Consider the following 12,283-nt stretch of genomic DNA (forward strand, 5'->3'; position numbering starts at 1 on the left):
CGTCTATTGTACTCAACTCACTAATCTACTTGTATCATTGGTAATGTTCCTGTCAACTTAATACACCAAGGTAATGTTCCTGTCTGGGTAACAGAGCACTGATTTTGATTCTGTCAGCTTTGTTTAAAAGTGACATGATCCAAGGGTACAGAGACTGGCTGGCGTCAGCTTTGTGCGTGGCCAGGATGTCTCTGGTCTGAAGACCGAAGAGCTGGGTTACGTGTTGAGCTGATTTCTATGCTGTAGGATTGAAAATGTAGCCTTATTATGGTGTTGTAATGAATGGAGCCTACCAGAAACTATTCCTTCTGAGCAACCTCAGCTTTAAATGACTTTGGGAGAGAGGAATGAAGCGTCCCAGCATGGAGCTGGTCCCAGCAGGGCTGCTCTGGGCCATTTGCAAGGCATTAGGAAAAGCAGCGGCTCGCTGCACCCACCGGGACGGAGCAGAGCAGCAAGGGCATGGTGCCATTATTGGTGGAAATAAGGCCAACATGTACAAACGGGCGATTTAAAAGTGCCCCTAGGGTATCACAGGAGAAAGAAGAAATTGGATATAGAATTATTCAAATGAAATGACGGAGTATTGGTAATTGGTAATAGGACAGTGGCATTTTTACCAGCCAGCCAGGTCATAACGCCAGGTCAGAGACCGCTTATTTAAAACATGCTCTGGTATTTGGCTCCTGAGGAAAGAGTCCTGCTGCAGAATAGCAGTGGAATAGCAGAATGGAAGGTGGTCCAGATGTCTTCAGAGTTTGATCAAAAGCCACGGAGATGATGTCTTCCTGCAGTGTAACCTCAGAAGCAGCATCGGCTACTGCAGATTCTCTTCTCTTCTTGGGTTTGGACAGTCCTGGGTTGTCTGGATTAACCTGGCACACCCTGGTATGAAGCCATGCACATTTTCTCAGCCTGTTGTGTGACTCTTCTCTTCCCTGGAGCTCTGCCTTCACAGGTCACAGCTCCCATCCTCCTCTCTCCTGGTCAGCTCTGCTCTCTGGGCTGAGCTCTATGGTCTTCTCCATGAAAAATCCCAGCTCATCTTTGTCCTCTTTCCTCCTGTCCTGGGCAGCGCTGCTGATCCCGACCTGCCTGTTGCCTCAAGGACTCTTCAGCAGAAAACGTTTCCCTCTCTGTCACTCTTCCTCCCATACCTTTCCTCACTGATGCCAAAAGCTGGACTCACACAGACATCGAGAAGTTCTGGGTTTCTGAGGGGATAGCTGGGAATGCAGACTTGTGATTTGCAAATTGCACGCAAACTGAGGAGGTAAGATGGGAAAACGAGCAAAACTGAGCCAACCACCAAATTCTGCAGCATTTTCTCCCATCACGGGCAAGACAGGTTTATATGGATCACAAGACTCCCTTGCACGTTGTTTTATTTTTATTTTCCCAAAAGCAAATAGCAAGTTTAGATACATTTGAAGAGAAATTCTGGTTCCAACCTAAAAATAGCAATCTGTTCTAAAAATCTGAATCACGTCTTTTCTCTTTGTTGATACTTGTTGCTCATGTGTCTAATCTTCCATAGAGCAGAGCTGACTGCCTGGCTTAGTGATATCAGCCTGATATCATCCAAACGGCAGTGCCAAGTTACATCATAAGTTCAGGAATTGCTGACAGCACAACTCCAGATGGATTATTTACCCCTGGGACAAGGCTAATAGCAAAACCCAGCCCAAAAGTATCTGAGTCACTTGCAATAACTCCACCAGGGCTGGAGGTGCAAATGCAGCAAGAGCGACTACATCAGAAAGCGTTTGTCCTGCTGCCAGCCCGTGGAACAGACACACGCGCCATATAGGAGCCAGGAGCACGCTGCAATTTCATGATTCCTTCTCCAGATAAAGTTGTTGTGTTTGGTTTTTTATTTTTTTTTTTCTTTAAGAAAACAGACACGCTTTGCACAACAGGCAGGGGCAGAATGTGCCTTAGCAAATCCCTTCCGCTTGTCTGACGTCCTCCCCGGTGCAGGGGTGCACGTCCATGCCTGCAGCTTGTCTGGGGTTTCGTTGAGCTGGGACTTGAGAACTGCAGCAAGTCTTTTATGGCATTTATGCCAAGACTTTGTTATTACAGGGTGAGTTGTTCTCATGGCACCAGTCCTCATAGAAGAGTTGCAACTTGAACATTGACGTTTTCCAGCTCTGGTGGCTGCTCCTTGGCTGGGCTTGGTGGATTCGTGTTCTTCACACTGGGCCATGAGCTCTCTGGCAGACAGTAGAACTTCAAACGTAACCGTTTCCATTTCTCTCATTTCCTCTATCACCTTCCCTTGACTTTTCCAGTCCTCTTTGGGCAGACGAAGGCAGCCTGGGGGAAGCCTTACCTTGGGCTGTGGGTTTTGTGGTGACTAGCAGCTCCTGCTGGCACATCAGAAACCATGAGGTGATGTCAGGAGCAGGCTGATAAGAGCACCTCAGGAGTGCTGGAAGGCCTAAATAAGCTGAACTTCTAGAAGTTTTCCTGAAGCCATTTAATTGAGCTTTGGGGCTTGGACGGATGGACACAGCTGGCACCACAGGACAGGTTTGTCTCGCAGCAGGCAGCAAGCCCAGGTTGTCAGCAGGGGACCTTCCTGAAGCAGCTCGGTAGCACAGAAGCTTTTAAGCTTCTCATGAGTTGGAGCTGCGAAGGACGGGCTGGAGCCACATACTCACGGCACTTGTTTGGACCCCAAGAAGTGAAGAACATCAAGGTACATCAATGCCAGTAGCCAGCAAAGCAGAGAGGAAGAGGGGATGGCCTGGATCAAATCATCCTTTTCCTGTGAAGTCTTTTCCAAAGTACATTTCATGGTGAACACCAAAATACTGAGGTGACTTACAGTATCTTCATTGTTGCAACCATAAGTCATTTTGACGTGAAATACCTCAAATTAACCTGCAACATTTCAAGTGCAGGCAAGTTAGAAATAGAAGCCAAAAGCCCTGCATGCCGATCCCTCTGCCGTGAACATTAGACACAGTCCTCCTTCTATATTTGTAGCTTACGTTTAAAACCCACATGGAGCTGATTATAGATTTTGCAGTATGTTCTGCTTGTGGCAGGGAGATGATTTTTCTTTTAACTCTTGGTGTCTCAACTCCAAGAGAAGAAAACTCGACCATAATGTGGAACAGAATAGAGAATTAATTAAATCCCCCACCATTAACAGTGTTGCAGTTGGAAACCCATCAACACCTCGTAATCAGCCATCCCACAGAAATGTACTTCAAAGAAAAAAACAAGCTACGTCAGTTAGAAATAGACTCCCACCTTCTGCTCCAACTCCTACCAGAAGCAGCAGAGCCAGAGGAGCCGTGCTGAAGTGCACAGAAAGTTGGGGAGAGGAGGGAGGAACTGAAAAGTCTAAAATTAATACCAAAGACGAGCCAAAGGCAGGTCCTGCCCTTGGAACTATTTTCAGGCTGAAGGTGTCGTTCCTAACCCAACGGTACTGGGAGTTAGCAGAGCCTATTTTGACAGGGGGAGGGGTGTCAGGTGTTCCTTTTTCCCAGAGCACCTGGAATACTGAAGCTGAGGGGTAATTGGGGTTTTGCACAAAGACCCTTGCAGGTGGGATCGGTCCTGGCCAAAACAAGGGCTGGAATTGGGGTTGTGCCTCGAGAATGTGTGAGCACACACGTGCAGCTCTGGCTTTCTGGTTGTTTCAAAGGTGCACAGGTTAAAGTGGGATATTGCAAATAGAAATCCTCCATCTCAGGGATGCTGCTCTGTGCTAATTCTGACAGGTAAAAGCCCCAAAGCCCCCTGACTTCCCATGGCAGGCAGGAATCTGCCCGTGCCTCCAGCTCAGTCCTGCACTTCATCTACATCTACAGCTCTACATCTAAACATCCTTTAAAGGCCTCCAGGGATGGTGACTCCACCACTTCCCTGGGCAGCCCATTCCAGTGCCTAACAACCCTTTTGGTAAAGAAGTTCTTCCTAATACCCAACCTAAACCTCCCCTGGCTTTCACAAGGATCTCACGTAGTCAGGATCTTGGTGAAAATAGTCAAGGGCAGGTTGTGAAAGGTCTTGCCAAGCAGGCACGTAGCCAAAGATCTGTGTTTTCTCGAAAAAAAGTTGCTCTGACCAGTCCCATTTTCTTAGTTTGTTTTTCCTCTTGGGGTGGGCAGGCGGGGACGTCTGGTGTTTTGGGCACCCTCACGTTGCTGTCCGCTCACCCCTCTCCTCTCCCCTGCAGCTCTGACGGCGGCGGCAGGCCGAGGGAAGCTGGACGTCTGCCGGCTGCTCCTGGAGCAGGGCGCCGCCGTGGCGCAGCCCAACCGGCGCGGGGTGGTCCCGCTCTTCAGCGCGGTCAGACAGGGCCACTGGCAGGTGAGCTGGCCTCGCGCGGCTTCTAACCGACCCCTGATGAAGCAGAGAAGAAAACACAGCTCTTCTGGGGATTATAATAATGAAAAGAAGAGCTTTTGCCGTTTTAAACACCCCGAGCTCTTGCTTTCTGCAGACAGCTTTTGTTTATGTGCTGTGTTATCGCACCGTTTGGCACATAAACGGGATGCACTTGACTTAAAGGGTTTTTTTTCCCTTTACCTGTCTTGCTTCTTCCATGCCCTAACGCTGCAGCAGTAATCCCAGAGGGTGACACGCAACTCAGGGGTGCGATTTCAAGATGCGGGGATCCCCCTGCTCCTTCTCAGCCCTCATTTCTCTCCGGCAGCCTCTCTAGGTGTGTCCCCGCTTTGTGTGTTGCAGATCGTAGATCTCTTACTCACCCACGGTGCTGATGTGAACATGGCAGACAAGCAGGGGCGGACGCCGCTGATGATGGCTGCATCCGAGGGACACCTGGGCACAGTGGAGTTCCTGCTTGCACAAGGTCAGTGCTTGGAAGTATGGTGGAGGCTGGCCACGGCGAGCCCTGCCGCTGTGTCCTGCACAGCTGGAGTTCGTAGTGTCAGGGGGGATCGTGACCCCGTTGCTGGATGGGGCACTGGGAGAGGTTCTCAACACCTTATCCGGCTTTATGGAGAGCAAGGTTGGAGGAGGCAGAGTATTCATCTTGGCTATCCGCTTTGTTTTCTCTTGGATGCTCACAGCCTCAAAACACCACATTTGGGTTAGTAATTAACACGGCAGCGTAGGACAGGTGCTTTGAGCACTGAGTGAAGAATATGTTCTAGAACAATCAACAGGACAAAAATCAACAAGTGCTGCAACTGAACCACAAACACTATGGACCAGACAAGTGAGAATCAACCCCGGGTCCAGGGTTTGGGGCACATTTTAACACTCCCATTTTTAGCACTAGTATTGTTACCCACAGTTTTGACACCTACATCAGCAGGAAGGTAAGGCCCTGACACGGGCAAGGATTTGGTATAGTGGGTGAAAACAATACAGGATTGTTTCAAAAATAGTCTGCCCTTCAGTCTTGCACTCACAGATTCACTTTGCTCGGTACTTTCAGTGTCTCATAACTCCTCTTCACTACAAGTTACTCAGTCAACAAGAATGTCTTCCAATTTTACTCATTTCTGATGTAAATGTTTGAGGTGAGTCAGAACAACACAGTCTGCAACCTGTGCAAACATGATTATTACTTATTCTGTAGCTCCTTAGATCCTTTTTTTTTTTTTTGACTGATAGCCAATGTTTGGTTGGTTTGTTTGGGTAATTTTCCATTATTTTTGGCTAGACATAACATTTAATTCTTGTATCGTTATTTGATATTTTTATTTCAGGTAAGATCCCTGTTTGGGAAAGGGATATTTTCTTCATATCGTAAGTGACTGTGTCTGATCTCATAGCCAAAACGCGAGACACTTGAACATTTTACATAGTAGTTGTAAAAACATTCTTTTTTTCCGCTGTAGAATTGTCAGGCTTCCAAGTACAAGTTTCCCTCCGCCTGTCCATCCTGAGCCACAGGCCTGCAGGGTCCTTGCTGTTCAGGGCTGTAACCTGCAAAGGGATGTGACAAAGATCAGTTTGAGGCATTGAGTTTTCTATGAATTAATTCAATTAATTCTCCTCTGTTTTGCTTTAAGAAAAAAAAAAAAATCAAATTATGCTGTCTCTGGATGTTTGAGCTGTACCATGGCCCTTTGCACTTTGCCTGAATATGTGTAAAATGATTAAAATAAGTGAGTTTTGGCAAAGTTGAGAACTGTGCACGTTGCTAAAGACTGGCTCAGTGGAGGATGAAGATAGCAGATAATCTGATCCTGGCTTTGGGTGGCCAACAAATGTGCGTAATGCTTCCCTGGCTGTTTGGACACCAAGGGCCCAAGAAGTCAAATCCATGAAAATCTTTTCATTTGAAAAGGACCATCCTTCTAAATAGCTCAATAAACTTCGCTGAATATGCTCTAACACATGGTCCTGAAAAGTTAGCTCAAGCCTGGGCAGAGTACAGTGATATATGGTGGATTTTAATTAAAATGGCTTTGACAATCCTGCTCAATGTTTCATTAAAATCAAAGTGTGTGAATCATAAGCCATAAGCATTAATTAGTGTGTTGCAAAGCAAATCTCATTTGACTGTACTTGATTAACACAGTCAGCGTTTGTAAACACTTTTTATTAACAGAGTTGCAGTCATCAATCAATTTGAAATCCAAATTTCTGGAGGTACCTGTTGCTCTCGCTTAGTGCCCAGAAGGAACGGACATGTGAACCCTGAATTAAAACTTCCCTGGCTGCAAATCTGCCAAAGCGGGTATTTGTACAAATCCATGTCAGACAAAGCAAATAGGTCTTGATAAGTGTTCACTTGGGAGAAACCTTGATTCTCAATCTCATTTCCCTGCAAAAACCCATCCTGGAAGCTGTTTTCCCCAGACAAAATCTTTCCCGCTGCAGCAGGGATCGGTCCCACGAGCTCACCTTAAGCCACTTGCCCTCCAAGCCATCACTTGTTTCACGTCCAACTGCCTTGGTCCTAAGGAGGCTGGAGAAGCCCTGAGGAGCACGGGATGCCTGGTGGTGCAGTCACAGAGAGGTTCTGGGAGCCACAGCTGCAAAGGGACCTTGGCTCTTCTGTGATCATCGTGCCCTGCACACACAGAAGCAGTGGTTTGGCATTTTTGAAGCAGTTTGCGTTGTCCTCTCATGGAGACCTTCGGCTTGCATTGCTGCCCTGAGACCCTGAAGTCTTCATGTGTCAGCCTGAGGTGTGGTGGCCCTTCCACTGGACTGGGAAAGGAGTGGGAAGGCTGAGCAATGAGGAGGCTTTCCAGGCTTCCCTCTTTCTGCGGGACCTTTCTCACCTGCTCCAGAAGAGTCGGGAAAAAGCCACGAGAAGACTTTGACTGCAAGAAAGGAACAAATAAGAAGGGACGAAATGAGGTTTGTCCTCTTTTACTGAGCAGAAGGCGGCCTCATTTAGCTGAGGGTCATCTCGAGAGCTTTCAGAGAGCTTCAGAAGGGTTCCTGGGTGCCACGTGGGGCACCATTAGAGGAGTTTGTCGTAGATTTGAGCTGTCCTGCAGCCAGCGTCCCACCTCGGCACGCCAGATCGCCCCAGCCACTTGCTTGCCACCCGCCTCGCTGGCCTCTGCACTGCTGTTTGGAGGCAAGCAGCAGGCAGGATGCCGTGGCTGTGCTGAAAGCTCTAGATGCAACTTTCTGAACATTATCTCCAGCAAATATTCCTGTGTTCTGCTCCTCCGCAAACAAGAAGTTGTGCAAGCTGGAAGACATCGCAGCTCGCTATCGCCTTGGTAATGTGTGCTAACCAGGGGATGTGTCAGCTGGGATGAATGGGAAGGTTCAGGAAATTCACATTACTCCCCCACTTGCTAAGCTTTCTGGAGCCAGTGAAGAACACACGCTGGGTGGTTTCGAGTTTACCTGCAGGAGGAGAATACTGCAGCAGCAATTCAGCCCAGCCTGCTGGCAGGAGCATCCCGCAGGTAGCCACAATCCCTCGGAGGAGCAGAGCTGATACACATCTCTTCTGCACACTCCAGAGCGAGAGCCCTGCCTGTGCCATGGCAACAGGACTTGTCTTCATGCCACGAAGAGGAGTGTTCACTTAATGCTGCTGTGCAGATCTCGTATGCGCACCCATATGCCGTATGAAGCAACACTGACCCGTTGGTATGGCAGCGCGATTTCTTCATCCAAGAAAATGTCAAGTCCCCCTTTCCTTGGCTTGCAGTTGGCAGTAGTTTATCCCACAACGTTGTATTTATGTTGGGTAAAGTTCAGGGAGAAATACTGCTGGAAATTGTGTCGATTCGGGTAAAGGGGAGGGAGTGAGGAGGGGGAAATATGTGCCTTTTTAGAAGAAATAAGCTGAGTTGACTTAGTTCCCCTGGTACACTGCGGCCTGCTGAAACAGCAGAATGATCCTCATCCCTGACTCACACAGGCTGGAATGGGTTTAGATGAAAAACAGTTAAAAAGGAAGATTGATGTCTCAGATGAGGGATGTCAAATCTACCCTGCTGCTCAGAAGATGTTTGCCAGGACAGCCTACGGAGCCACATGTGAAAAAGTTTGCAGCTTGGCGTGAATAAACTCGCTTGCCACAGTTCCTATCAGCACATTTGAAGTAGTGATGGAGGGTGGGATACACGGTGGGAGAAATGTTAATAAAGTAATTAATAATCGTACACATAGCACTCTGAGCTGTCATTGCCATGTGGATGGTTCGTTGAATCTTACTGCTCAATGACAGAGCTCCCAGGCGAACTGACGCTTGTTCTTCCAGGTGCCTCCATCTCTCTGATGGACAAGGAGGGCTTGACGGCGCTCAGCTGGGCTTGCCTGAAGGGCCACCTGTCCGTGGTGCGTTCCCTGGTGGAGAACGGGGCTGCCACTGACCACGCCGATAAAAACGGACGCACCCCGCTGGACCTGGCTGCTTTTTACGGCGACGCGGAGGTGGTAAGTGGCCTGTGGTGCATGCAGAACAAAAAATGCTACAGAACGGTACAGCGCAGCTCGATGCAGCAACAAGCATCGTGCTTCCCCTCTGCACGTGCTTCCACAGGGGCAGTGCGTGAGAGGGATGAAAGCTCAGCCCCGCAGAGGTGGTTTTGGCACAAGCAGTGGAGCAGAGCAAGCTTTGGCTGCTCAGACTTCACACCAGCAGCACACTGAGGTCCCTCCCGGAGCAGAACTGACTGTCGCCTTTGCTGTTGCAGGTTCAGTTTCTGGTGGACCATGGGGCCATGATCGAGCACGTCGACTACAGCGGGATGCGGCCCCTCGACAGGGCGGTGGGGTGCCGCAACACCTCGGTGGTCGTCACCCTCCTGAAGAAAGGAGCAAAGATAGGTAGGGACCAGGGGCGGACGCGCTGTCGGCTCTGTACTCAGGCAGGACTCGGAGCAGGGGCTTCCTAGTGAGCAGAAACCTAACGCAGAGGTAGCCCCAGCCCCAGCTGCTGTTTCGTACACCGAAAGCAGCCGGCGAGTCATGACTGCCGTGACCTCTTGATTAAGTTGGGATTGTTTTTGCTGTCGTATTACTTAGAGAAAGTTAATAAACAACTGTTTCTTTGGCAAGGTCTTTCCTCCGGTAAAGCTTTTTCTATCTTTACTAGTCTGAGTCGACCAATGTACTATGTTCATGCATTGCTGTGAGCTGCTGCATTCACTTGCTCTGTGTATGCTTTCAGATTTTAGTGTTACCTGCACTGCGCCACACAGCCGCTCACGTTACGTTTTCCTGTGAAAGGGGATTTTGCTGGTGCATTGGCTTCTTTGCTGCCTGCCTCTCACAGCTGCTTTTTTCCTTTCTTTTTTTCACCTTCATCCATTTTTTCCCCTCTCTCCTACAACTTTTTGTTTTCTCCTTTCTTTGAAGGTTGTCAGACGTTACCGAGTCGCCCACGAGGTATATCTCATTGCTGTCAGCATCAGCCTCGATCTGATAGCTTTGTCAGCCTTGCTTTCTCCTGTTTGATTTAGCCTGCATGCGTCCCCAACACCTCTAATCTTTTAATTTACCTCACCTTCAAATAATTTTTTTAATGACTGTTGCAGAGAATAACTTGAACTCAAAAACTAACCCCCTCCCCCCAAAACGTACTGAATCTACTTACGCAGTGTTGTTGACTTATTCTTCCCCCACACTAATGAGTTGTCCCCAAATTTTTGCTGCCCCTGCCTCTCAAGTATCAGGCCTTGAGCTAACAACTGGCTCTGCACGGGTGGACCCTGCTCTGGCCAAAGCCAGACGCTGCTGTCCTGCAGCACTCACCTGCCCAGAGCCAAGGTTGTCCCCAGCCCAGCACGGATCCTTCGGCACGAGCCCTGCTGAGCCACGGCCTTGCCTTCGTTACATCCTCCAACTATTTGGATTTTCTGCTCTCGTATTTCACACCTTGCAAAGTTGGAAATCAAAATCCAATTAAAAGCAAAATGCCTACCGACAGTCAAACTGCAGATTTCCTAGGACACCATAGATATTTTAATTTACAAGTGCTCTTTACGTAACCGCTTTGATTTTCCTTTCAAACCCGGCTTAGTTCCCGACCACGCTGCCTTCCCCCCTCCCAGCTGGTTCTGCAAACAGCACTGCCCTCTCGTGGAAATGGCTCCCAGCATTTCCCTGATACGGTGGTGGTGGTGATTAGCCTTAGCCTTAATGACTACCAAGGAAAAACGTTGCAATGTGGATGACGTTCACTTAAGTGCGAGAGGAACTGTCAGCTCAATCCTTTGGAGCACTCTGCTCTTTGACCATGCCAAGTTGTTCTCTCCAGCAGAAATTCCCACCCCAGGATATTTTTTCCACCCAGCTTCCTACCACCCTTGCATTGTATGAGTTTTTTACCCATCATGCATCCTGTACACTACAGGTCCAGCAACATGGGCGATGGCAACCTCCAAACCAGACATCATGATCATCCTGTTGAGCAAGCTGATGGAAGAGGGAGACATGTTTTATAAGGTGAGAAGAGCTTTTTAAGAGAAAATGAAAAAATGACGCTTACAACAAACATTTCTACAAGGTTTTGGTCTTCCTTTGGTAGCTCAGTGAGTAACGCTGCTGCCTTAAGCCATGGCAAGTAAACAGTACTGCTAGAGGGATCCCACGTGTCGCAAACTGTTTGGTTTTGGTTAGTGGGGTTGGGGAAGGGGGCGGGGTTGATTGCCAAAATCTGTAACAAGGCTGAGGCACAGCCAAGTCTGTCTGCATGCTGGCTTTCAGCCAACACTTCATTTCCTCCTTGGAAACACCAGGACCCAAGTGTTTTGCAGAGATCCTCGATGGCATTGCGTCAGATCTGGCAGTGTTGTCATTACCTAGCTGGCTCTCTGCTGTGAAGTGAGGCAACGAGACGGTATAGCCCAGGAAAACTAGTGAAAGAAAGTTTTCGTAATGAAAACAGATTGTCAGGACACAGATGGCTTTGTCATGTCCTTTAGCCCATGGGAGATGTTCCACCACTACAGTTAGAGTCTTTTTCGCTCCGTGTTTATTTTAAGCCAATCTTTAAAACCTGGAGATTTGCACACACACACAAAAATGTGCAAGTACAACAATGATTCACTGTTAGGCTCCAAGGGTGAAGCAGAAAATATGCAAAGCTGGCATTGTAACTGGAGTTATCTGCCAGAGATACGTGATACAACTGAGAAACCTGAGTCTGAAAGGTTTTAAAGCTTACTGTTCATAAGCTGCAAAATTTATGTCTGGGTCGTCGTGAATTGCACACGTCCTAGATCCCATTTTGCCCTCTTTCTTTCACCCTAGCTGCCATGGCTGCCCCCCTCCAGGGCGCAGATCATCCCATCCCAAAAATAGGTGCCCAAAATAGCAAGGCTGAGTCACCCTTTGAAGGTGACTGTTGCGTCCCAATAACTATAAAAGGAACCCAGTTGACAGCCCTAGAGGTAGACACCTAATTTCTAGACATCTAAAGTCCAGGGAGATGAATCCCAATCCATTTGTCCAACTTCAGAGCCACATCGGTGCCACGGTGCTGATCCTTGCTATTGTAGAGGCTTCTTGGAGCCCCAGGATCTCCACCCAAAGCCCAAAGCTTTGTATTTCTCACCCTCCCTAGTGCTTCTTAAGCTTTGAGTTAGCCTTAAATGATGTGAAATGCTCATTGCCAGAGACCAGCTCCTCAGCACGGCCCGTGGAGTCACGCTGCAAGTGCACACTGTGTGCTGCTGGGGCTTGCACAGGATCAGCCCCTGAGCTGTTAGCAGGGTGTGAAGGCTGCACCTTCCCATGGGAGGGATGTGGGGTCCTCTCCAGGAATGGGGGATGGATCACCCAGATCAAAAGACCATCTACCCAGACACCAGGTGGAGTTGTATCGAGTCCATTTAACAATTTCTGCTGTTTCCCACTGTAA

At 48.5% G+C, this 12,283-nt stretch overlaps 1 protein-coding gene across 17 annotated transcripts in view; it reads left to right on the top strand.

Moving 5' to 3' along the window:
* The window catches only part of TANC2 (tetratricopeptide repeat, ankyrin repeat and coiled-coil containing 2), a gene marked incomplete at its 3' end in the record, with an annotated part of 279,985 nt that overhangs the window by 254,971 nt on the left and 12,731 nt on the right, over positions 1 to 12,283 (top strand). For 13 of the 17 annotated variants that reach the window (XM_082779048.1, XM_082779047.1, XM_082779046.1 and 10 more), the window contains 6 exons: positions 4,199 to 4,332; positions 4,714 to 4,837; positions 8,678 to 8,853; positions 9,114 to 9,246; positions 9,778 to 9,807; positions 10,775 to 10,866. In XM_082779048.1, the coding sequence (XP_082635174.1) occupies positions 4,199 to 4,332; positions 4,714 to 4,837; positions 8,678 to 8,853; positions 9,114 to 9,246; positions 9,778 to 9,807; positions 10,775 to 10,866 (689 nt within the window). The remainder of the gene's footprint in view (positions 1 to 4,198; positions 4,333 to 4,713; positions 4,838 to 8,677; positions 8,854 to 9,113; positions 9,247 to 9,777; positions 9,808 to 10,774; positions 10,867 to 12,283) is intronic. The other 4 variants (XM_082779050.1, XM_082779051.1, XM_082779044.1 and 1 more) reach the window with 1 other exon arrangement.

The sequence above is a fragment of the Aythya marila genome, assembly GCF_965140915.1.
Source record: "Aythya marila genome assembly, chromosome: 25".
Taxonomy (NCBI): domain Eukaryota; kingdom Metazoa; phylum Chordata; class Aves; order Anseriformes; family Anatidae; genus Aythya; species Aythya marila.